At 40.6% G+C, this 26854-nt stretch overlaps 1 protein-coding gene and 2 long non-coding RNA genes across 4 annotated transcripts in view; 1 reads left to right on the forward strand and 2 right to left on the reverse strand.

Annotated features, from left to right (window-relative positions):
- LOC148398407 (uncharacterized) overlaps window positions 1-10762 on the reverse strand; it is a 37120-nt gene extending 26358 nt beyond the window's left edge. The window contains exon 1 of the long non-coding RNA XR_015858595.1: window positions 10609-10762. This is a non-coding gene — a long non-coding RNA (uncharacterized LOC148398407). The remainder of the gene's footprint in view (window positions 1-10608) is intronic.
- Window positions 1-26854, reverse strand: part of nr6a1a (nuclear receptor subfamily 6, group A, member 1a) — a 125651-nt gene that overhangs the window by 81729 nt on the left and 17068 nt on the right. For both annotated transcript variants that reach the window (XM_088376087.1, XM_088376086.1), the window contains one exon: window positions 16878-16925. In XM_088376087.1, the coding sequence (XP_088232213.1) occupies window positions 16878-16925 (48 nt within the window). The remainder of the gene's footprint in view (window positions 1-16877; window positions 16926-26854) is intronic.
- Window positions 246-10425, forward strand: LOC148398408 (uncharacterized). Its single transcript, XR_015858594.1, has 2 exons — window positions 246-817; window positions 8965-10425. It is a non-coding gene; the product is annotated as an uncharacterized LOC148398408 (long non-coding RNA).

Raw genomic sequence — 26854 nt, forward strand, 5'->3', positions numbered from 1 at the left:
GTAAGATCATACTTTCTTAAGTCTCTCGATGTTTTCCCTTTTTTCTTCTAGCGCCATATCGCAAACTCCACCCATGCTGACTGTGATTCAATAGAGAAGCATTCTCCTTTTATTGATGTGAGCACAAACCAATCACAGCACGCTGTGCTCCCAAGCTGCCAGCCAATCCCTGACACCCTTGCTGTACACATGACACGATGTGCTGCTGTCCATCAAATGCCTCATATATAGTGCATGCACGAAAATGTGGACCAGTTTCCTAACTTGTGTCTTGTCATGTGTGTGTGCGTGTGTGTGTGTGTGTGTGTGTGTGTGTGTGTGTGTGTGTGTGTGTGTGCGTGCATGTGCGTGTGTGTGTTTGTGTGTGTGTGTGTATGTGTGTGTGTATGTGTGTACTACGCGTGCATGTCAGTGTGTGAATTTGTGCAGAGTGGGGGGTGGATGCATGTGGGAATGTGGTTTCTTGTTTATCTATGTAGCTGTGCAGAAGGCGCGAGAGGGAGAGAAGGAGGGCGTGAGGGAGGGAGAGAGGGAGAAAAAGAGAGAGAGATTTGTGAGCCACTTGTATTTGCAAACTCCTGGCTGAGGTCCCACTGGCGGCAGGAAGATCGGACTGAAAGAGTGCATGGTAGGATTGTGCTCCAGTGTGTGTTTGTGCATGTGTCTGGTTGAGACATACAGAGAGAGAGGGGACGCATTAAATCCATTTCATCCATACTGGCCAGTTTATATTTTAGCCCCGAATATGGAAGTGTTGTCCATTTCCACTACCCAGCCAACATAGATTGCTGTTGCCCAACTTTTGGCCCCATTGTCGGTAAGTATTTGAACTGATTGACCTTCTCTTTTCACCTAAAAACCTTCCTGATAATGCATGTCGTCAGCACTTTAGGATGTTGTCATTATTTGCCTGACTTTAGTGCACTCCATAATGTTTCACTGAAATTTTTACATTTTAATTCTTAAATATCTTGTGTGTAAAATAAGTTTTAACACTTTTGCTTCCTGCAAAATAGTGGCATGTTGTGTGATCTTAATGTGCGTGACAGTGTACAGTTTTTTTCGTGAGAGTGAAAGCAGACAGAGACTGTGTGGGGGAGAACTTTGAGAAGAATGTATATGTGAGCGCGCAACGAGACAGAGATTGTGTATGGCGGACTAAGTGTGCCGAGTGTGAAAAGTGTGTGTGCATGTGTGCGTGCATGCGTGCATGTGTGTATGCGTGCGTGCGTGTGTGTGTGTGTTGTGCGTGTGATTTAGTGTTTGCTCTGTGGGAATGTAGACTGCAGCAGGCAGTAGCTATGTTTGACTGGGAGGAACTGAGCCAGACAGAAGACAAAAGCGAGCGGGGCAATCCAGACAGGGTAGGTCAGCCATTAGAGGCTGAAGCGGCGGGACAGGACAGCCAGCTGCTGCTGCAATGGGAGGGGATCCCCAGCCATTGGTGATCAAGATGGGTTAAATGTGTTCCTTGTAATTTTTTGCTTCTCAAAGTGGCCTCCTTGTCTCTCCAACACTGAAAAAAAATCCTTTGGTTCCATTGGAATGACCTCGTTCAGACATGTACATCAGTTGCGCAGGAATTAATGTGTTTAACTAGCATTTATCAATAGAATATTTCTGAGGAAAAGAGTAGAACATTACATCAGCATCATGTGCAACCAAAAGTTAAATACTTTTTTTTTCTGTGAACTTGTTTTGCATACCACTTGGAGATAAGATTAATTTTCTTGAATTATTGGTTTAAATCTTTCAAGTGCGTACCATTCTGAAACAGTGAGAGTACATATTCAAAAATCGATTTCTTGCCACAGTTTCCAAATCCGCATACAAGAGGGAATGCAGAATAGGAAGTCTAAATTGAGAGGTGGTTATAGATAGATGATGAATAAGAGAGAATGTCGTTTTTACACAGGCTATATTTCGTTCTTTCCTTGGTTTTCCCCATCAACTCACATGGGAAGTCATTGGAATGTATTTAGTGAGAGGAAATGATGGCTTTTCCTATGTGGCCTTTTTTGTTCTGGACTGCTCTTGTCCAAATCTCTTAATCCACTGCAAAAGGTTGAGTGCATAAGAGAGTAATGACAGCAACAAAAACATCCCTACAGCCTACAGATGTATACCAAGCTATTGCAAACATACAAAGGCTTCATGCCAACACACAAATCCTTTATAGAAAAACAAGTTTTCATATATGATAACTCTATGTGCGTACTATCCTCCTAGTTGAAAGCAAAGTAAAATACCTGCACATGTAGAGTCTTGCCATTCTGATACTCATCTCAGCCCACATCACTGGTAATGTCACAGACCCGTTTCCAGTGGCGGCCAAACTCAAAGTCTCATATGTTACATATTGCTTGATTTCTTCACAAACCGGTAAAGTGATAGCATGATCATATTTTTAAATTGAGGTACTTCAAATAGTGTCATTGACAAACTTGTGTGATGATGATTATTTGTTTGGGTTTCCATCGCCAGCTCAGTATCTAATATTTGATGTTATGCCTGACTGTGCCTCAGATGACAGGACCTCCCGGCATCATTCGTAGAGCTAATGTAGTGTGCTCAGTTCAGAGAGGGCAGCAGTTGTGTAAGCAGCTCCTGTGACCCTTCAACTCAGCCCTGCCTGGACTCAGCTTTGGGACTTTGGTCCCATGTTTGACGCTCTATAAGCCCCTCTACATGCTTTGTTCCCTCTCAGGCCTGTGTGTACCTGGATTTGAATAGAAACCAGACAGCAATGGACCCCCTCCCCCTCCCAAACACAACACACAACTGACTGTCTCCTCTGACACCACTCTTGCATTGGACAATGAGGATTTGTTAGTGTTCAACTGAACTGCAAGCCCTGGACACAAAGCATATAGCCTCCCACCGCAGTCCTCAGACCGGGAGTGCAGCAAACTGAAGCACAGGCAGGCAGGACAGCAGCAGGGGGGCCCAGGGTGGGGATTGGGAGCGGGTGGGAGTGGGGGGTTGTGTGCTAGGGTGGGATTAGCAGACATGAGCTCTGAGTTGGGGGATGGGAGCCAGAAATGAACAGGAAATTACTGCCTTTGATGAGGCTGTGGCAGATTCGCAGAGACTGAACTCCTCTCGGCATCTTCCCCAGCCATAAAAAAAAAACTGTTTTAGCAGAGAATGCCAGCAGACTTCCAGGGCCCCATGTGTCACTTTTCTCTGGCTGCAATGTACTTGTACAGGTGCGAAGTAAACATTGGCAAAAGTTTGCCTCCTCCCTCCCAATTCCGTCTTTATATTTGAACCTTTCCCTCCCCGGCTTTTTCCTCCCCTGCAGACACCATCCTCTGACCATGTCATGGGAATCCTATTAAGCTCAAAGTCGATCCGACCCATTTTCGCCTGCTGAAAAATCAGAATCCAGTCCACGTTGCAAGATAAATAAATAAGCCTTCTGCTTTAAAATATGCCTTCTGTGTTTAAAAAAAAAAAAAAAAAAAAAAAAAAAACGGAACTATTAGGCAGAGGAGCCATTGAAAACGCCTAAGTGCAAAAAAAAAAAACGTACTGGGACTCAATTTTGGCTCATTTGTATTTGGACATGTTTATTCCATAACACTGTATATTAATGACAATGATTAATTCAACAATAATTTAACATTCAACATTTGAATCTTTTGCAAGACAAATACGCAAGCCTCTTGGTGATATAAGTGAGTTTTTGAGCATGAGGGAAGATGCTAATGCGTGTTCAGTGAATATCAGGGTCGATTAGAGAATTTCGTCTAGTCGAGCTACAGCAGATCAGACATTGCCTGCCTAATAAAGCAGCTACAGGCTGTGGGCCGGTCGTCTGGCGCTCTGACCCACATTGCTCTGATGTGCACGTCACTTCCCATTACTCTGACAATTGGACGGCATATCAGCTGAGCGCACCATGATCTGCATACCCTCCCCACAGGCGTGGCCTTACTCACCGTAACCTCATGTTCTCACTAGCCTTGACTTCAAGAAGTGTGGCATGAGTCACAGTGAGGACATTGCCACTGCGGCTGTCAGACCAAAGTGTCAGTGGTAGATTCGTCACGCAAGCAAAATTCTGAATTTATTGCTAACCAATCTAAACTTTAAGTCATGCCGTGTTGCCAAATCCAATTAATGCAAGCGAAAAGATAACACTTCCCTTTTACAGCATTTAATTCTAAAATAATAAGATAATCACAAACTTTGAATGACAGAATTGGGCTTTTTTAACTCCCGTGTTTACAAGTAAAGACTCTTCTTGCTCTTAGAGTTTGCAAACGATGAAGGCTTGAGATGATAGTGCAGATTATTAAAGCAAAATAGACCAAACTTGAACTATCCATCAATTACCTCAAGTAATCAAGACAAAAATGCCTTTACTTAAGTCAGTTGTCGGGGAGCCACACATGTCCTTTATATACGTATAGTAATATAAGTGGTTTGGTGGCAGTTCTGCAGCTGGCTGACAGAGACAAGTCTGTTTGCAGGCAGCCTGAAAGATAATTGGCAGCTATAGAGTGAAAAGCGGCCTCAGCAACAGATAAGGACTGTGCGGAAAGCTCCATAATCAGCACGGATTAGCAAATGATAAATCATGGGTTCACATAAGTATGCTGTCACTGCGAGAAGAGCAAGAGGTAGTGGGAAAGCATAAGAGGGGAGATTGTGAAAAAGTGGGATAGAGAGAGAGAGGGAGAAGCAAGTGAACAGTCATGAAGATGTGGATGTTTTTTTTATGTAATTCAAAAGAAAGACAAAATAATACCATCTAGCAGGTCAGCTGGAAAGACGGGCTGCGAGTGGGGGAAATGAAAAGAGAGGAGAAATTAAAAGCTCTGCCAACACTCTGGCTAATACAATCTTCTGCCTGTCAGATTACCTCCTTTAATCCAGAAAGGTTTAACGCCTCTTAGAAATCTGAAAGAAGACATGAATTCAGCAGAGATTTTCCTCCGCAAGAGAGGAGGAAGGTGCCAGGGAGGGGGGATTAAGTCTCTGAGCAACTCAGGAAAGCACCGGCCTCAACAGTCATCAAAGTTCTATGCAGAGGATCAACGTTTAAATTCAACCGAGCTGACTTTCACCATTGCAGTGTTCATTTACTTCTAGTGTCACGATTTTAGCCTTTGCTTTGAAAGAGCACAAGACCATGTGTGTCGTAATACTGAGACAAAAAGATGATCTTAACTTAGCTTAGGCAAAGTTAATCAGGTCACCAGAACACAAAGCACATTGCAGTGGATTAAGGACACATTGTCCCTGCTGGTGTGATGCAGAAACAACACTCTACTACATCTTCAGTTTTTAAAATAATGTATGGCTGTCGTTGTAGAGCACAGTGACAAAATAGGAGATGATGTGGTCTCAGTGAGTCAAAAAAAAATAAATAAAGGCAGCAACAGTGCCTGTCATTGGGGCTAAATATCTGTGGGTCGTTTCCCCAGACCAATAGCAACATTTGAAACATCATATTTTTAGGAACTATACTGGTGGCTTTGGGGTGTGCCCTAATATTTATATATAAAAAAAAAAAAAAGCCATGTTTTTCCAAAAAAATAGCAAACTTTTCCGTGCTCATAACTGCTCTTTTTGCTTGGGTATTTGGCCAAAATAAGACTGAGCCACAGTCTAGGCTGTAAAGTAGAAAAGATCGCATGTGGGCAGAAAACGTCCTCATCAAACAGTCTGGTTTATCTTTTAGTATCCCAATGATTTTAACATTTTTAAATCGCAAAAGCGATAATATTAGCTAGCATAGACAGAGGCAGCGTCTTACCGCATGGTGCGGCCAATCTGCACGTCAAAGTCTGTTGCAGATGAAAAAGAAAATGTTTGCGGACTCCAGAGAAATGTCACGGTTAAATTCAGACGACACCCTGCAAAAGGGCGCTTTCATCCCACTACGGTGAAAAAAGTGTGCGATACATATTCATCAGCCTCAGCATTCATGAAATGAGCCGACAAAGCTTTGGAGAGAAGTGAGGAGTGTGACATGCAATGTAGTTCTCTCAGGCGTACGGCACAAGTGGATAAGTCAACGAGAGCCAGATTGACACGATCAAGTGCTTCTGTACCGGGTTCAAAAAGGTGCACAGTATGAAAGATATTGACTAAAAAAAAAAAAACTGTAAAGAGACAGGGGCTTCAGAGAGGAAAAGGCAAGAATACTGACGGCTACAAGGATGAGCTGAGGAAGAGACAAGCAGAGAAAGGTAAGTTAGAATCACTGCAGATGGCACATTCGAAGAAATTGCCATCATTGAGAGTCACAGATTAATGCTGAGAACCGGGGTGGTAGTGGAGAAAGAGCTTGACTATAGTCAAGGTTGCTCGTCAGCCTTGGCAGGATGATCCATGGCACGTGGAGGCTGGGTGATTCTGGAAAAGATTGGCAGTCGGCCCGAAGGAGTCCATAAACTGGAGCAGGGCCGGGCTAGCCTCTGTTACTAGTCTCCAAGTGGGCCACTTTCTTCTGCCGTTGACTCTGAACAGTTAAATAGACTCGAAATGAGCACTGGAAAATGATACAAGAGGTAATACAGATGTGAAAGTCATACTATTTCCATCCAGATTCCTAAAGTTATTTTGAACTGAAAAAAACACACCATTAGTTTTAAAGTGCGTATGTAAGGGTTTGATTGTTTTTTTTAATGATTTCACTAAATGCGTTTCACCAAAACTCAATCATCGATCAAAGTACATCCACATAAAAATCCAGTTCTCTATATCAATTTACAAAACATGCCAAGAAGTATCAAACCAAAAGAAATCTTCAGGTTTTTTATGATTTTCTAACAAATTTCACATTTTACGTCCGCGCTTTTATTCCTTACTATTCCACTTTGCGATTTGACAGCGAAAAAGGATATACTAAGTTGAACGCACATTACTACAAGAGAGACATAAAACATCCGATTGTACTTCAATAATTAAAGCACATTTGTTGAATTTAATTGAGTTGGCTATGAAGCCGGTGATTGAAATGCTATCCTACTGTGTACTTCCATTAGGAGAAGATGAAGAAATGTGGACTGATGGGATAGAGTGTGTAATTTGCTGTGAGCAACCGGGTCTATGTATTTTTAAGCAGGCACCTTACGTAGTTATGGTTAAGATAAGGCTACGGCAATATGTTTGTACCAATTGAAGTGAGGTGGTCATCTTGCATCTTTCCTAATCACGTTTTACTCATGCTGCCTTGCTTTTCATTGCCTTGGAAATTCTTTTGAATTGCATGGGCTCAATAACCGGCAACTTTAACTGTAGCAAAGCATAACTGTAGGAAAAGTGACATTTCATTATTCAGTGTATTTATATAAAAAGTCTTGTTATTAATCATGTGTATGTGAAGGTGTAGTGCATATGGGTGGTAAATGTATTTGTAGGTAAGATGCTGTTTAGCTTGCTAACTGTTTTCAGAAAAGTAAAAGATTTCATCTTGTTAGTGATGCTGAACCTGGCGCCGGGGTGTTCCCTAGATCAAAACAGATTGCCTACAGTACGTTAGCTCTATCACAGTACCGTGGTCATACCTTTAACACAAGAGGCAAAATCCAGAGTGCAATTTATGAAGTAATGACTTAATTAATGTTTGCTTCAGTTTGCAACAGCTTTGAATACAGCAGCATGGAGGCCTGGTTGTAGACCGTCCGGCAACACGACAGAGTACACTGTGTGCTTCTCATTGTCCAACTCCTGGAATGTGCTGACGAGGCAGGGTTCACACTAGTTCAGTCACATTGTTGCACTCTTCACTCAAGCCCTGTCAAGCGCTCATGCTTGCCCAGCTATTTTTACACGCAACTATACTTTTGCAAGTTTGTCAATTTTTCTAAGTTTCTTTGGATGGCACCCAGTGTCAGTATTAACATCGACAAGAAAGAATTGCCATGTTTAACCATTAGAAAGTAGCAAGTTAAGCAACCGATTTAGTTATATGAAAGAAACCGGGAGGTAGTACAGCGCTATTTGAGAATGGGGAGGAAAAAAACTGAAGTGCATCTCTGGCACACAGCCAACGAGTCCAAGTGCCAAGAAGGGAAGCCACTTTACCCTGAGCCAGAGGGACTGAAAAACTATTAATCCATTACTTGTCTGTGAATGGAAACACACAGCACTAGGAAATGTGGGGAGATGCATTCTTGTGGCAACACGGAGCAATGTGGAGATAAAACAAAAAAAACAGTCCACAGGTTTCACTCCAAAGCTGCAAACAAATGTGTGACATCTTTATTTAATTTAATTTATTTCATTTCATTTCATTTTTTTAGGGAAGATCCTTCTCCAAGAATTTATATACACTGAAGACTCTGCTGTATTTAATGCAGTGAGCAAGGACACGCGCAAGGTTTTATTCTGAAAATGTATATTCAATGAAGACCCCTACATTAGAGCTTCTGATTGGCATACTCTTTTCTTTCATCAGACTGATCAAAACAGCAGCCCGGCAAAGCAGCAACAAAGTTCATGACAATGACTTGCATTGCTTACTTCCTACAAGGTTTCACTTGTGAATTAAAAAAAAAAAATTCTAACTACTTAATAAGTAGCCTAAATTGATCCCAAAAGAGGATCAAGAACAAACAGTACAGTGTTCCACATTTCTTCATCGGTGCTGAAGGAACCAAGTAAGGAAGAGAGGAGGAAGACAGTGTATTGTAGCAGAGGCGAAGATAGACAGACATTGAGAACATTAATAAAACATGGCTGCATGATTTTCCAACCTCAAAGAAGCGAACACAGGAAGGCCCACTCCCAGTGCAGAAGCTGAGGTTCAGCGCAGGGTAAAGGGAACAGGAATCTCTAACTAGCACAACGCTGCAGTGCACTAAGCTGTGGGGCACAGCCACATTCTCTGATCACACTTAGAAGCATTAATTCCACTGCTTCCCCAAGCCAGACTGACATGTTCAGGCATTTTATTCACGCTATTTCAGATGTTTCCCCTTCTTTTGTTCCCTCCTTTTACTGCAGGCAGAAGGAGACTGAAGACAGAGGTGCTCATAACTCTGGAGAAGGTGGGGACGAAGATAAAACAATGATGCGCGAGTTTACCACCATATCTGAGAAGCTATTTTAAGGAAACCCGAGCCTATGCATCATCATCTTCCTCATTCCCTCTGGTTTGCTCTCAACGTCATTTAACCCTCAACACCAGCATGGGTGGTAACCAATTTTGGCACATGGCTTGCCCTCTCAGGCCAAGAGAAACACACAAGCAGAAAAATAAACAGCACTTAAGTTTGAAGGCTTCCATAGTCAACCGATTGATGAAAGCTGAACCTATATCACAGAAAGAACCGATACTGTGGCAAATTTACAAACACCACATAGTTTAAATTTGGAACTGCAGACATTTTTAAAACAAGTGGTCTGTGTGGCAACCGGCAAGCTAGTGTGGGATTTTCCACTTGTCTAAGACAAACTGAAGCTACAGTAAGAAAATTGGAACCAATGGAAATAAATTCAGTAGCGCTTTTTAATTTTTCTCAAAGATTGTGCGTACGAATTAAGAATGTCTTGATACCGATCATTTAATTAGAAATTGAATCCAATCACATCATTTTCACCTGATCAGAATTGGGGGGAGCATTATTTTAAGGGTCACAAAGCAACAAAATAATATAGACGTACAGAAATATTACCAAAAGAAAAAATATGTAGATGTATAGGCTTTATTCGACGCAACAGTGCAACACGGCTGGAAACAAGGAGTAAACACTGCTAGTGGGGGAACGTTCTCGTAGTAGTAGCTAACGTGAAGCTAGTGTCATGTAACATTGATAATGTCTAGAGTACGTAAATATTTTACCATTACATCACATATTTATGTATATGTATATAAATATATACACTATATAGAGATTTGCAGTGTGTGAAAATTGAGCATGGGGAATGGCAGAAAGAGCTGTTTACTCAACTCATGTCTTACTTGGTTTAAGCCACTGCTCCACTACCTGTATAAAACGTTTCATGTTGGGATAGTTTTGTTGATTAAAAATGGACAATCTCGATGCACTCTTTCTTTTCTTCCTTAATACACTGGCGAGGGATCGGATCAGAATTCGGTATCATCAGACCCTCAAAATCAAGGGACTCAGACCCGGACTGTCACTCAGGTGCAAAAGAATGTGATTGTGTGTGTTAAACTTATGAGGCCAGTTAAACATCTGCCATCGATCCAACAGCAATGGTGAGGCCTAAAATCTGTCTCAGTGTCCACAGTGAACATTCAACGCTGTCGGTGAGTTTGAACTCAACCAAAACCATCGACCGTTGACTGTACCCTGAGGGGCACCACAGCACATGTTCCATGATCTTGAAGTATACTGGGAGCCTTTCACCTCTTCTGGATTTATAATGGTTGCCTCCTGAAGAGGAATTTATTTTTGAGAGGCCAGACATTTTGGCTCCACATGTAAATGCTGCAATAAACATTCATTGCTGTCGGTGGGTTTATATGAGAATAGCTCACTGATCAATGAATGCAAACTGCGGTAAAATGACTCAGAGAGCCAGATCCCATCACTGAGGAGGTGACACTGAACAGAAGCATTGATAATATGCTATGATAGTAAAAATCTGGCTTAAAGAAAAGAGAATATAGTGGTGCCTTACCTCCTAGAAAATGTGACATAATAAAATATGTGTATTTGCCTTGATGATCACAAGCTTCATTTTGCATTTTGCATTTGATGACATGAAAATATATTTATTTTAGTATTAGATTCAAACGATATCTTTATAGCAAAGCCTATAGTGAATAGCTAAATGGCTATAACTACAGTATCCTTGATGTTTTATTGAAATTAAGTCTTTGAAAAGTGAGTCTTGCTGATGTCATTACAATTACCGTAATTTCCGGACTATAAGTCGCGTTTTTTTTCATAGTTTGGGTGGGGGGGCGACTTATACTCAGGAGCGACTTATATATGTTTTTTTTTCACAAATTTTTCCTTGATCATTAAGACATCACTTAAAAGTATAGTTGACCACTTCCCATGTTATTTTTAGTATAGTTGATCACTTAACATGCTTTTATATCTTTATCTTGAACATATTCAAAACATAAAAAATAGAGAAAACATCAAATAAAGCAATTAACACTTTAAAGCACCATATCCAAGTCCACTGTCTGTTTGCTCCTCTTATATTTATTATTATTATTTATTATTATTTGTTTATTTATCATTTATTCAACACTCTTATTTATTCATTGTTTATGCCTTCTTGGGTTTTTTTGTGTTGCTTGTATGGATATGTGTACTATCTCACCGAGGGATAGTGGGAATGTAATTTCAATCTCTTTGTGTGTCTTGGTATATGAAAAAAAAATCGACAATAAAGCAGAGTTTGTCTTTGATAAAACAACCAAATAAACAAAACAAAAACTACATCTGAAAAAATTTATATTTTCAGACGAAACTGGATGAGGGCGCTTTAAATTTCACCGTTGGCCGTGACTCATCAACTGGGTGGGGTTAAGAAAAATGGCACCAAAAAGAAAGTCATATTTTGCAAGTTACAAACTTCAAGTTGTAAAATATGCAGCTGAAAACAGTAATCGAGCAGCAGAAAGAAAGTTTGGAGAACCGTGATGTACCAATGGATTACTATTTCAAGTGACGTCAGTGGCACCGCGCGGCGCGACCCACGTAAGGACGACCGGCATCATTAGCGGTGATCATTTCTAAGTGACACGGAGGATAAAGAGTTTAAAGGAATTAAGGATTTGGAGTGACATAGAAGGTTTGAAAAACTATTATGGCTTTTACGCACGCCCGGTCCTACTCTACTGAGTCGGGGGCCGGCGCTCGGTCGAGTGGCTGTCCGCGAACGGTGTGTGGGGCGCGTACATGGCCATTACGCACGCACGGTCCTCTGCCATGGAGCTATCGTCTCTGGAAGTCCACGCCGCCACACGCTTGGAAGTTTGTTTTGTGGAATAAAGAGCCGTTTACCAAACCCACGTCTATCCTTGTACTTTGTTAACGCTACAATATAGTTATATACTAGATCTGTGGAATAAAGACGAGGCTGATGTCAGGGCGCACGCGCGGCGATGTTGACAAAGGACGAGGAATTTGATCGATGGATTTAATGGATTTAAAGTGCACGGATGGTTTGATAATATCATTGCTTATATTATAGTTATTTGAAATATAGTTTATCTGTCGTTATATGAGCCTTTGGAATATTTTGAAGTGCAAGCGCCCTCAGTTGCGCGCAGCCATTGTTGACAAAGAACGATCGATGGATTTAATGAATTGGAGTGACACCGATGGTTTTATAAACATGTTATTTATGGAATGGTTGTCCTAAATTACTCTATGTTACGTCAGGCTCGTTCTCAGCTCCTCATTTGTGTTTGTCACGTTAGCATACCTTTCGTTTAGCCTGTTGCTATCGTATCGAATGATCGATGGATTTAATGAATTGGAGTGACACCGATGGTTTTATAAACATGTTATTCATGTAATAGTTGTCCTTAATCACTCTATATGTTACATCAGGCCCGTTCTCAGCTCTTTGTTTGTGTTTGTCACGTTAGCATACCTATCGTTTAGCCTGTTGTTGCTATCGTTTAGCCTGTTGTTGCTCGTTCATGACTGTTTTTGGTGTGGGATTTTGTCGAATAAATTGCCCCCCAAAATGCGACTTATACTCCGGAGCGACTTATATATGTTTTTTTTCACTTTTTGGGGCATTTTATGGCTGGTGCGACTTATACTCCGGAGCGACTTATAGTCCGGAAAATACGGTATATGATATTTGTGGGTCTTGGGTGTAGAACAGGACCTCGGACCAGGACAATCAAGACCTAGACATGTTACATGGGTTTCCATTCATCAAAGCTGGATTACTAATTGAACCTCAGAATTACTTGGGTTAGTATTGGTTTCTGCTATGCAACACAAGATCGAAATTATCAACTGCAACAGATGTGTATAGGTATAAGTTTTGCATTAGGGCAGAAAATATCACTAGTCCATTACCAAAAAATATTAATACAAAATCTGATACACAAACATCAAGATGTCATGCCTGGTATAGATATACGGTTGATGCAGAACTTGCAACTTCAATACAGAATTTTAACTCCTGCATTTACTAGCTACTGCATCTATACATTCATTAAATATAATGTGCGCTGAAATTAAATAATAATAATAATGGTCAAAATAATAATAACAGAAAATACACAAATACTTTGTGTTTGTATGTGTGTAATGTCTTATGATAAGAACCTATAAACGTTAATGTGTGTACGTAATTGCATGTGGATAGTCTTTGACTAATTGCCTCATGAAGTATAGATAAACACTATGAAAAAAGCAGCCCCTGCTGTCATGGCAAAACCTACATAGTATATTCTTTTTTTTCTGTTGATTAATTCAATAATCAGAACAACGTTGATTTTAAAAAAAGAGCCACTTAGTGTCACTTAGTGTATTTCATTTCAATAATCTTTTCTTTCTTTCTCGTTTAATGGCATATAGACAGAACTCTTAGATTAAAAATACATTCTAATAATTAAATACAGAATTGATGTTAAATTTACCTGAAAGGTATATTTAATATCATATAGACAGTGTACAGTGAGTGAATGCATATTAACCATTCAATAGATAATACAATTTCTAAAATTTGAACAAACAGAATGGTTGAGGGGATTGCTTAGAGTGTGTGTGTTTTGTATTATATTACCGTAACAATCTGGGCAAATAATCAATTTGACTGTGAAATTGCATGTCATATAGCTGTAAAGTTGTAACAAGAGAAAATGTTTGTTACTTTGCTAAATAAATCACACTAAAGTCTGCTTGTTTATTCACATGGAGCAACTTTGTTCTCAAATTCTAAAGTTATAGGCAATGACACTGGAACAGCATGACCCACTTTCTCTGACCTGGAAACACTGCAGGCTGACCCTAAGTCGAACGTCAAAACATCACACAACAAGCGAGCAAATGAGTTAGGTGAATAACATCTGTAGGGTAACCATGAATTATTAATGGTTGGCATCCGATGAAAGCATGGAGCCCTAAATGCGATAGTTCTAACAAACTGCTTCACTCGTGTCATAATTCATGGACATGGAAAGAGGAAGGGGGGGGGGGGGGGGGGGTGGCTGACTATGACAGAATAAGAATCAGTCAAAGAAAAATACAGTTAAAAGTCTGACCGACCTCATAATGTTAAAAAAGTGTGAGGGTTCAGGATCAGTAAAGCAAAAAGATATCTGAGCAAAACATTTGAGTACTCTTCTACTTCGCTTCCATGAAAATGAAAAGTTGGTGATCTTGAATGACTTTTGGACTCTAACATAAACAGTCAACCCAAATATGAAAAGACAAAGGGAAATCATGAGCTGGGTTGCAGCCAAGTACTTCCATATGGAAGTCGAGTTCATTGGGTCCAGGTGGCACGTGGGCGCATGCGTAGCATAAAAATCCAGTATGCATCTACCGCCCTCTGTTGGCCTAAAACATGTCGTGCAGCAGGAGCCCTTGACTGTGTAAGCAACTGGAGCTGCACATATTGTGCAGATTAATAATGATTCAATGAGTTATATGATACAATTGCAATAAATAATCCTAAAAATGTAAGAGATCTTACAATACGAAATATTATCATATTAACCATATCGTGAACATTGATAAATATCATCACATCAATAAAGAAGTGATATTTTTGCAAATTTATAACGTAAACCCTGTTATACATTTCCCAGAAATCACACAAACTGCATGCAGATTTGATGTGTAAAAATGAAAAACATAGTTGTGACATTTTAAAAGGACAAAATAAATGAAGGCAGTTTTGGAATAGGTAGTTGGTAATGATTAACAATGAAACATAAGTAGTCACCAAAGAAGCCTGATAACCCCCCTGACGTCCCTCTATTTGTCAAGTGTGTGTGTGTGTGTGTGTGTGTGTGCGCGCGCGTGTGTGCGTGCGTGCTTGTGCGCATGTGCGTGTGTGTGCGCATAGGTGTGTGTGTGTGTGTGTGTGTGTGTGTGTGTGTGTATGTGTATGTGTGTGTGTGTGCGCGCGTACGTGCATCATTCACAAAACCCATTGAACAAACCTGACATATATATGCCTTATACAACACTTTTTAAAATTTTATTTCATTTTGTTTGGATTTGATTAGCTTAATCGATGCATGAATTAGAGTTGTTTGTTTTTATCGGCTGGATTTCATTTTACCCCCTCATAAAACAGCTTAAAGTCACTTTCAGAGCGTCAATTGAAAACCTTAAATGAACTTACTATCATCTTAAATATTGCGGGCAAACCTGCTGAGAAAGGGTCATAAACAGTTGATAGAAAAGATCTCACTTTTAGATGATTGCAAGCTAATCTAGAACAAAACAGCTGTTGCTAACGGCGGCTATTTGGCCCCTGACCTAGGTTTCTGGTCACTGAATGGGAGTCTCTGAATTCCCACCCCTGTTAGAACATTTACAAGGCCTTCCTCAGCCCCCTTTGACCTGCGCATCACCCTTACCCGATGCATGCACTGAGGCATCCTAAGGCTAGAATAGGGCCAATAGCAAGAGAGTGAGTCGCCACGGCCACAAGCCCAACTCTTCAAGTTTACAACCCCATCGGGTTTGGCCTCATAAATCCACGACTCCTCCTGCTGTACACAACAATGCTGGTTATTCACTCGGTGTGCAGGTTGAATAGTTCTTCTCTAACTTCCTTCCACTTTTTCACCCCTACCCATTCGATTCTTCTCTCACGCGTTTATAGAGGGAGTGATGAGAAAGGCTGGAGAAGAGCTGCAGACAATCGGGGCAGCAAGTCACGTTGAGGTCAGCGTTTGTTGAACTGTGTTCAACCTCTGACCCGTCCTACGTGCCACCTGGCGCTGCAATGGCAGCAATTGGAGTCCTGGGTGAACTTCGCTTGAACCTGGACCTTAACATTGGACCATCAACTCACCCCTGCCTCTTTGTTCGAAGTCTCTTTCATTTCTGGCAACTTTTGATCCCGCAATGTAAGTTTGCACTTAAAGAGGAAACAATTAGCACATCAGTAACTTTTTTTCTGAAACTTCAAATAATATATGAATGTCATATCTATCTTTCATTGTTTTATTTCAGTTGCCTTTCCTATTCTATCTTTAAGAAGCCGGAGCTTGACCTGTGCAAAAGGCATTAAACCAGCTCAGTGGCCTAGTAGTAGAGTGTCCGCCCTGAGACTGGAAGGTTGTGGGTTCAAACCCCGGCCAGGTCATACCAAAGACTATAAAAATGGGACCCTTTGATTCCCTGCTTGGCACTCAGCATTAAGGGTTGGAATTGGGGGTTAGATCACCAAATGATTCCCGAGCGCGGCACCGCTGCTGCTCACTGCTCCCCTCTCCCCCAGGGGATGGATCAAAATCACATGGGGATGGGTTAAGAGGACAAATTTCACCACACCCAAATGTGTGTGTGACGATGATCATTGGGACTGTAACTTTTTGACTTTATTTTTGAGTGTATACTCCCCTCTTGTGGATGTCATGTGGATGTGTTACCCAGTCAGTACATTTATGACGCTGCCTTTATGAGGCTGCCCTGTACCTGCCATGATGGATGTTTTTTATTTTTATTTTGGTGCGTGAAAATGGAGAAGAGTAGTCATTAAAAGCCTTGCCGCAGTTGAAATTAGGTAGGTCGTAATGAAGGAAGGAAGGAAGGAAGGAAGGAAGGAAGGAAGGAAGGAAGGAAGGAAGGAAGGAAGGAAGGAAGGAAGGAAGGAAGGAAGGAAGGAAGGAAGGAAGGAAGGAAGGAAGGAAGGAAGGAAGGAAGGAAGGAAGGAAGGAAGGAAGGAAGGAAGGAAGGAAGGAAGGAAGGAAAGGAGGTACGTCGGTCAGTCGGTTGACTTACCCATACTGTCATTATTTTCCGGCTCTAGTGAGTGGTCCGCGTAAAAGCCTGCAATAAGAAAGACAGCAATTTAAGTTCAAGTTAGAAGTAAAATGCTTTTACTTGTGGTGATAAATTGCAAAGTTACACTGACAATTTAACGATGACAATAGTTTCGGGTGCCTTGATGGGACAGGACAATGGTTCAGTTCCAAATTAAGATGCACAAAGAAATGTTATTCCATAAACAAAATAAAACCCAAAAGACCCCTCCCTATTGAGAAATTTTGATGTGATTTGTTTATTTCGGTGAGTAAATAATCAACATTCATTCAAGCAATTTTGCTTATCTAACAGTGACACAAGAACTTGCATACACAGGTCAGCATTTGTCAATATTCAAATGCTTATCAAGGCAACAAATCTGTAAGTTAATGCAGAGTGGAAGACAAACAAGTGCATACTGTACATTTTGTAAAATAAGAAAATGCGAGTCCCTAATATTGGTTCCACGGAGTGGTGTCTTAGTTTGTCATTTTGCTTCTCAGGCTACTTCACGCTCACAGTACGCAAGCAAGGAGGGACACTGCATAGGCAGTTTAACATAGTTTGTCAGGCCATCCATCCGCGACCTGGGCACACTTCCGTCATCGTCAGCCCTTCCTTGTTAATAATGTAATCAATAGTCTGTCTTTCCGTCTGTCCGTAGTTGTTATTTTAAAACACTCTGTCAGTACGTCACTCTGTCCTTTCTTCACTTAAAAAAAAAAAAAAAAGAGCTCCAGAGTCAGGCATCATATCCATACATAGCACATGCATCATTACACCAGAGATGTAACCATTGTACTATACAACCTCAAAGACTTCTGTGCTCCATACCCTAGTACTGTTGCAAACCAGTCATTCACCAAGGGATGTGAAATATACAAGCAGCTGTGTTGTGCTTGATTGTCCAGTAGATTGCAGGACTTGAAGGTTATGATAACTGAAGTTGCTCCATTGACTTAGGAAATGAAGAAAGTGGTTCCTTTTGACTTATTTAAACAAGTAATTCCCAGGAGTGACACTTGAACAAATAAGTGAACACTGGCAAAAAGAAGAAACTTTTGCTTCTAGTTTTTCTAAAGGCACATCAGAAGCTCTCTTTCTGTACCGAGTATATATGCACTCAATCATAAAAACCAGCACGTTGGTTTTCCTGCAGGTGCAACTCTCACCATGTTTGAAAATTTGGCAGAATGTGCTGTGCCATAGTGGTTGTTAAACTTCCAACTTTTGGTCCTCCTTAGTCAGGTGCACCCAGGGCGTGTACTTGGGGGGAAAAAAAGCAATAATTTTTCTGCGGATTAAGAAAACGTAATTATTGTATGTTTGAAGCTAGGGTGTGTGCTCCCAGGTCGCCAATGACGAGTCGAAACAGAGAGTGGTGTTGGGCCGACGGGAACCCTGACGAAGCTCAAATGTCTGTCTGCAAATAATGTAAATAATACCAAAATTCTCCACGCAATTTGTTACTGTATAAAGACAACAGTGCTTGTCAATAAAGTTAAAAAATATCAATACAATGACGTATTGTTGTTTACATTTACCGGTGAGTGCATGGTGGCAACGGTTAGCGAGTTAACCCTTCGACCCTCGAATGAATCAACATGCAAATAGTGCTACTGTTCCTGCACCCCAAAAAAAAAATCTATTGACAAAACCTGAACTGCACAAAACTTCTTTGAACCACCCCTTCCGTTGCCAAAAAAAGTCAACAGACGTTTAAAGCTAACAGAGTTTTGAACAAGATGAATTTGCCATTAACGTTAATAGACGGTTAAATCTACTTAAACAGTTGTTAAAAAAATAACTGAGCTTCAAACAACCGGGCCTAGGACATTCTCTTTTAAGAGATGAACCATGTTCTGATACTTTATTGGACTCATACAGTACAGTATTTTCAAACTGTGGCACTAAAGTGTCCTAAAACAAATTTTTTCAGAGGCCCCACATCCCTGGCAGCAGCTCATCATGTGGGGTCAAGTAAGATGCCCCCAACAATCTGTAACCTCAATAATTGTTCCGCTGTTGTCTAAAGCAAAGTCTGGAGACTTGAGCTTCATTTTTATACATGCTGCCAGGTGACTCCATCATTCATATTCAGAGAGCTGCGTGGTGTGTTCTCCAAGAGCATCAGATCCCCCTATCTGTGTCAATGTACCATCCTATCAACAGCTGTACACCCCATGACCCAAAACACACCACCTGTCCCCTGCCACCACAACCACCCTCCGCCCCATAGTCAACACTAGCATATGTTTTCCCTTGAGCATTCACCCACACAACCTCTGTTCAAACATACACGAGCCTTGGTGGCCCACCATAAATAGACACACGTATACTGACATATGACACGCCAACAGGCTGCAGACAGGCTGCTGTGTATGGCGACCTCCCACTACAAGGAATCTGGATCTAACAGGTTACATGAATGAAATAAATGTCAAGTTCAAGTCATACTGATGTCTGAACACCCTATTTGGTATATTATTTATTTGGGGGGGCATCTAAATCAGAAGTTGCCCGCATTGCAAAGAAGTTGCCATTTCCGCTGACGATCGATATTAACATTAAAACACCAACAGAATAAGGGCCAATGTAAGAGATTTTTGGCCGCCACCTGAACCACCACCAAAATGTAAATAAAAAGAAAGTGAACATTTTGGGGAAAAGAAGCAGGAGGACGACCAGGAATAGAATTAGAATTTACATTTTTGTGTGTGACATGTTTATAAAGGAAGCAAATTGTGTGCGGTCATCCTTTAATGCCAGTCGTAAAAGAGCAGAGAAATGTAATTGCAGAGTAAAATACAGAAGAACCCTGGAAGTCGACCACACAGGTACTCGACATTCAGTTTTCGACACAAAATGTCGGGAAATCTTGGACAAAACTCCGGAAATCGACGTTAGTTGGGGTTGGATGATCCCGACTGCAGTCGTGTGGGGTGTGCTACCGGAAAGCTGCACTGGCGAGACCACTAGATAACGGGGTTCACGCTGGAAGAGTTGGATTCATGCGATAACAACCGTGTGAAAAGAAAGCCAATGCATGTTATATTTAAGCGGCTGAACGATGGATATTTTTAAAAGCAAGCTTTAATGTGGGGCCTTTTCAGTAATGAACATATCCACGGGATGCAACACACCAGCTCAACTTCTGCACATGTTCAATGACACAGTAGGTACGGCTGCTTGTGTGCACTTCCATACGAGGCAGCCACGGCAGTGCGCTGGTCCACTCGCCCTGGAGGAAAAATGTTCCTTCTTTCTTTTTTTTCCTCACAATGACACTCAGGAACTCCCGACCGCCTAACGAGCACCCTATGGCAGACAGACCAGTGCAAAGGTACGGTCTCCGGCTGGCTCTCTGTTTGACTCCAAATGCTTTTGTTTTACTCTACCTCCGTGGTAATCCTTTGCAATTTTGCAACTGCGAGGGGGGACTGACCAATGTTCATGTGTTTGTTTCACTTAAAACCTGGAAATGTACTATATTTGTGTGTAAAACCTTAAGATGATCAAATTCACAAAATGCGCCCTAACACAGTACAATTCTGGTTCCAAAATATTTTTTTTCTCCACCAAAAATAAATTGAGGCAGTTTGAGAAGTTTTAGCTTTGCCCAAGACACAAGTGTGTTGGCAGAGTCAGCCATTTTTTCTGCATTAACTGGCTGTGTAGCAACCCTGAGGTAGCTAGGTACTTGAATGTGTCATGAATCTATAGTATGTCAAAACGGCACTGACTCAAATGTCCTTGTTTTGCAGGCCTTTTGCCTTTCAAAAGCTATTGTATGCAAACAATAAACCATATAAATGTAAACTATGTTTCAGACTCATTTAGGGCTAAGTGATGCATAAAAATGTGAAAAAAACAAACAGATTCTGACATATAGGACCTTTAACATTAGTGAAACTCTAACATGTATGTATTTAGAGGCTTTGTTACAAATTATTTTTTTGGGGAATCCAATGAAAATTTGTACCACGAACAATTTCAATTCCATTACCGTAATTGCAGGACTATAAGCCGCGACTTTTTTCCAAAATTTTGGACCCTGCGGCTTATAGTCAGGTGCGGCTTATATAAGATTTTTTTCGTGATTTTTGTGATGACTTGATCACTTTTACTCTTAACACTATTATATACAGTAAAAGCTACAAAACAAACTGACAAATAACTCGTTTTCAAATCTGACGAGTAAAAACTGGTCAAATATTTCTAAAAAAAGCTATTATTAAAAGTGAAGACAATTTGCAATTCTAGTAATGACACACGAATTTGATGCACAATTTGTCTTCGCGGGCCACATAGAATGATGTGGTGGGCCGTATCTGGCCCCCGGGCCTTGAGTTTGACACCTGTGCTCTAAACCCTTTCTCTTACTCTGCCATATCACTCAGAGATTACACAAAGCAGTGGCGCTGTTTGGACAATCTGCATTGTAATTGTACTAAGTTCATCTTGTTTTTCCTTTTTTTAATCACTTCACTGGTTTCTTTTAAATCAAACAAGTTGTTTGATAATAACTTGTTTGATATAAAAGAAACCAGTGAAGTAATCTGCATTGTATTAAAACCCAATCAATCAGCATTTAAATTCAATTCTTCTGACATTTTGCTCACCAAAAACAGGTTGTAATGAATGTGAACTTTTAATGCATTTTATTCAGAAGGTTACTTTGAACCTTAAACGGCGGCGCGGCGTACTTATGGATTTTTACGGCCTCCGGCCTCCAGGAGGCGCTCTAGCAAGAAGCAAGAACGAGACAGGCGAAGAAAAGATAATGCGCCGAAGAAGACGTGCTAGTTTTTGTTTACATTTCGCGCATCACGCGATCAAGACGGACATTACTGAAAGGAAGCCTTTATACACAAACCGTCATCATGGGGGACAAAATAAATGCATATGATGCAGCTTTTAAGCCAAAGGCAGTCGATGTTGATGACATTATCTTGTGTCTACTCTGGAGCGTACTTATGGATTTTTACGGCCTCCGCTCTCCAGGGGGCGCTCTAGCAGGAAGCAAGAGTGAGACAGACGAAGAAGAGATAATGCGCCGAAGAAGACGTGATCGTCTCGCGCATCACGCACACACCCACGTTAACACAAAGACAGGAAGCTTTTATACATAAACCGTCATTATGGGGGATAAAATAAATGAATATGATGCCGCTTTTAAGCTATACGTGTCGCTCGCTAGTTTAATATAATGTAGCACTTCGTGCATGAATAAGATTAGCATGAACAGAACCTCTTCACACTCGAAGAAATGCATAAAACCGACGACGAAAGAGACTGAGAAAGTGTGAGGCGAAGGATATCTAACGCCATTCCAATCGGACACTAAGGAGGAAGACTTGGTTTCAGTGCACAGGAGGAAGATGAAGACGGCTCTTTTTGTACTTTTACTGGTATGTTTTTTTTAACCAGCCCTGTTCGTGCTGTGCTACCGTGTTGCTGCTGTGTAACCGCCGCCATTACCGCCGCGTCTCAGTGACTTTGCTGTGTTAATTCCGTGTTGTTGTGGTATTACTGCCGCGTCGCAGGCAGTGTTTGGAAAGAAATGTTAAGGTATGTTATTAAAGCTTTAAAAAAAACTTTCTGTGTCCAGTCTTTCTTTGCTAATAACTCGCGTGCACACTTCCGCGTTGCTGCGGTACTACTGCTGCGTCACAGGCAATGTTTAGAAAGACATGTTCAAGTATGTTATTAAAACGTTAAAAAGGCTTTCTATGTACTGTCTTTCTTTGTAAAAAACCCGTGTGCAAGTGCGGCTTATAGTCCGGTGCGGCTTATGTAAGAAAAAAAAAGAAATATCCCTGAATTTTAGCTGGTGCGGCTTATAATCCGGTGCGGCTTATAGTCCGGCAATTACGGTAGATCTTAGTCAACAATATGTGACAGACATGAACATAAACAAAATTCCCTCACAAATGTTGACTTTCCAGCAGATTACACCATACATAAACCAATTAGTCCCAATTTGATCAAAGTGTAATTAGATAAATAGGATTTGAACTGACAATATTTACAAGACTAGAACTCATGAATTCAGATGGCTATATTCAACATGTCAACGGACTTTTTGTCTCAAACATTCTAGCCAGGTGTTAGCAATTCTTGCTCGAGGCTACAAGAACATTGTGCCAGAACAAGAGAACTCTGTCTGCTACTTGAGGACATAAATCAGAGATACCTGCACATCAGGGCTAATTCACGAACCTTCGCTGTGAATCCAAGTGCTTTATTTTTTTTGTCCAATGCAAGGCTCACACATACATAGCTACCCTTCAGCTTGTCTATTTGCTCTCTTAGTCCCTCTTTAACTCACTCGCTCAGCCCATACAATATTAAAAATAACTAAAAATTAAAATTGGTTACCATGGTTTATTGCTTAAGTATTCAATACAGGCAAATGTTTTTGAGATGAAGACATGATTTGTCTTAGTTCATGCAGTTCTCTGAGCTAGCAGTGTGTACTGAAAATGACCAGTGTGTGGTCTCTGTTGCTAATCCTCGTGACATCTTATTGATCATTATGGCCCGAGGCTAAAAAAGCTTTAAGAAGCAGGCAATACAGCCGGAGCCTGGTCTGCTATGCCCCATTGTGTGCTGACAAAGAAAGACTGCATCTTTAACCTTTCACCTATAAACCTCCACAACCTCCAGCTCTATCAGCTCCTCATCAAATAACATACATGCTCGTGTCCCATATATCTCCCTCCTTAGATGTAGACCATAATGCTCTGTCTGGCATTTATTGCAGTGGTTCAGTACTGTATCAGGCCTTTCTCTCAGGCAGTTCTTGAATCCCCCGATGAGAAGGAGGTTGGATGGATGATTGGCAATCAGAACTGTTACATGGAACGCATGTGATATTTTAACTTTTTTGTACCTTTTAAGCATCCCATGTTATGGTACACACACAAAAAGGAGAGAGATCCACTCAATTACTATGTCTGTAAAGAAGTTTAATACAGTATACTATATGTTACATGTTTTCTCTTGGCGACAGTCAAGGGCAAAAAGTCTTGGAATTTTAATTTTAGGAAAACCTGAACAAATAAGCCAAATGTCTGTAAAATTTCCAAATGTTCAACCAGTAAATGTCACTTTCCAATACAATCACTTTACCCACAGAAGGCGCCATATGGTAGCATTGTTTGTGCAAGATGCCACAGGAGGAAGCTTCAACCATCTCACTCCTTGAAATCCTCAACCAGCAACTATGCATTAGTAGAGCCTGGAATCTCTCTCCGACATTCATATCACTTCTATCAGTCCATCACTGTCCCTGTTTTTCACTCACAGATGGCTGAGGTTACGCATGGCCACCTGAGGGCAACGTCAGCTTGTTATTTGAGTAGCTTGGCCTCTCCGTGCCAGCCTGGCAGAATCTGGACAGATACTGTTCTAATCAAGCCCACCCAGCAAACTGGCTGCACACTTTAGAGGGAATTTACAGAACGATGAAAAAGATACGCGAGTCTCGTGAAATTGCAGTAGGGAGAAACGTACCAAGAAACATGTATTTCCATTTAGGCAATAATATCATTGTTCATAATTAAAAATTATAAAAAGTCTTTACCAAAATGAATTTGGACTCAAACATCAGAACACAAAACTAATAGACATCGTTTTACTGCAGCAAAACCATGCTCACTGAATGATAATAAAATAGAGCAATAGCAGATAAAAAAAAAGAACGACGTGTTCAAAAGAAACGTAATTTGAATGAAATTTTCAATCTCTGAAACAGAGAGCGTCTATAAACTGTGACATGTAATGTTGCGATGTTACATTACATGAAAACACTGCATACGTTCATGACTTTAAATGAATCCCAAAAGTCGTTCTTAACTTCCATGTTTAAAATAGTCTATATTGCCCTTTTACTTTACAGCTTTAGTCCGTTGCTTCCTTGCGAAATCTAGGATGTCTCGAATATGCATCACTTTAATGGGGTCCACTGACCATTTCCGGGTAGCGATCAGGATGTCCGATCCTATTAGCATAAGGAGTTATAAGGCTCAAACAGCCCTTACATATTGCCATCTATGTGATGGTTGCATGTTGGTTTCCAAATGTTTTAAGGTTAGTAGTAAATTGTATTTATGAAGAAAAAAATTGGGCTCCATGACCATATCGCGTTAGACAAAAAGTTGCATGGAATCGAAGCTCTTAAAATCAAGGCTTAGCTGTATTTTTTTTTTTTTTTTTTTAACTTTCCATACTTACCTTTGTTTAGCTTTCTCTCGGATCAAATATCACACATCATATTGAAGACTAGTTTTATCTGATGACTATAAAAGTTTTATTTGCAAAAACCTTAATTAAAGGGATGGAGGTTTTTTGCAGCAGGGAATTTACATAAGTAACAAACCATATATCTATAAATAGAGTATTTTGTTATAAATAAAAAATAGCCATTTCAAATGGGAAAAAAAGTGTAGAAGTTAGCATCTCATGTTTATTATTTTGTTTGTGGAGTAATCCCCTGTTTGTCTCTGGTGCTGTCAGTCCCTAGAATGCCATTCAAACTAGCCCAGTGGGACTGATGTTATTTTTCTGCCATAAAATAAAACGTTTTGTTTTTATTCATTAAACTTTGAGCCACAAATAAAACTAGTTTACTGCCTAAACATCTGCTACTGAGGACAGATATATAGTAAATAAACAGGCAGGTATTGAAACGCTTATCCTGAGATACCTTATATTATAGTATACTGGACTGGAGTGGAGTGCACATAAAACCTTTAGCATAGTTCTCAAGGGTTGTTGTTTGGTGCTCATTCATTTTCTAGACCCTCCAAACTCATGGATGAACTAAAAAATTAAGGCACATCTGGGCACGTTTTATAGTTAAGATGTGTATTGCGTCATTGTAATATCTTGAATAAGATTTGTTCAAATTTTTTTTTCGGGATTTTCATTTTTTATTTTCTGAATTAAACAACATAATTTTATCAGGCTTAGACAATGACATCTTATTGAAATAATCTAAGTTAGTGCTTTATAAAACTACATTAAGTCCGGGCCGTAACTCGATTATCTTGATTATCTATGGCCCCCTGGATGATATTTAATTACTATTAGAACCGGCCCGCCCACTGGTGTTTTGCACGCACCAACACTACATTTCCCACAATGCAATGGTAGCCCGTGATGTCACTGCAGCGCACACAAGTGGCTTCATTATTCATCAGTAGTCAGAGCAGAGATCAACTTTCTGATACCCCCCTCCTCAAAAATGGCTAAACGTAAGGTGGACGCTGAGAACAGGGGGTTTCAGGCCATGTGGGAGGCAGAGTACATGTTTACGGAGGGAAGAGGCAAACCTGTGTGTCTTCTGTGTAGAGAAAACGTGGCTGTAATGTGAGAATTTAATTTTAAAAGGCACTATCAAACGTCTAAGAAACACACAGACAAAGACAAGAATATGGAATATGAACAAAAGCAACAGAAGGTGGAAGAATTAAAATGAGGCCTTAAGTCCAGACAAGCTAGGTTCACGTATGCTAAATCACAAAGCGAGGCTGCTGTCAAGGCTAGCTTTATTGTGGCAAAAGAGATCGCAAAATCAGCCCGGCCCTTTGCAGAAGGAGAGTTTATCAAAAACTGTATGCTTGAAGTTAGGGACGCAGTGTGCCCAGACAAAAGACAACTATTCGCAAACGTGAGCCTGAGCAGAAACACCGTTGCTGATCGCGTAGACCAGCTTCCCACGAACATAAAAGAACAGCTTGTGAGAAAGGGAAACGATTTCATCGCATATTCTCTTGCTGTGGATGAGAGCACGGACACATTTTCCGTTTTTTAATTGAGTTACATTTTTACATTTGTTTCTACAAGACGTGATTTTTCTTTGAAGGAAGTATTGTTTTGTCTGTGTGCCATACATTTTTGTATTTTATTTATTTATATTTATTTTCAGTTGGATGGATTCAGGGAAA

This window comes from Syngnathus floridae, chromosome 5 (assembly GCF_059516105.1).
Source record: "Syngnathus floridae isolate MCC-2025c chromosome 5, RoL_Sflo_1.0, whole genome shotgun sequence".
Lineage (NCBI taxonomy): Eukaryota > Metazoa > Chordata > Actinopteri > Syngnathiformes > Syngnathidae > Syngnathus > Syngnathus floridae.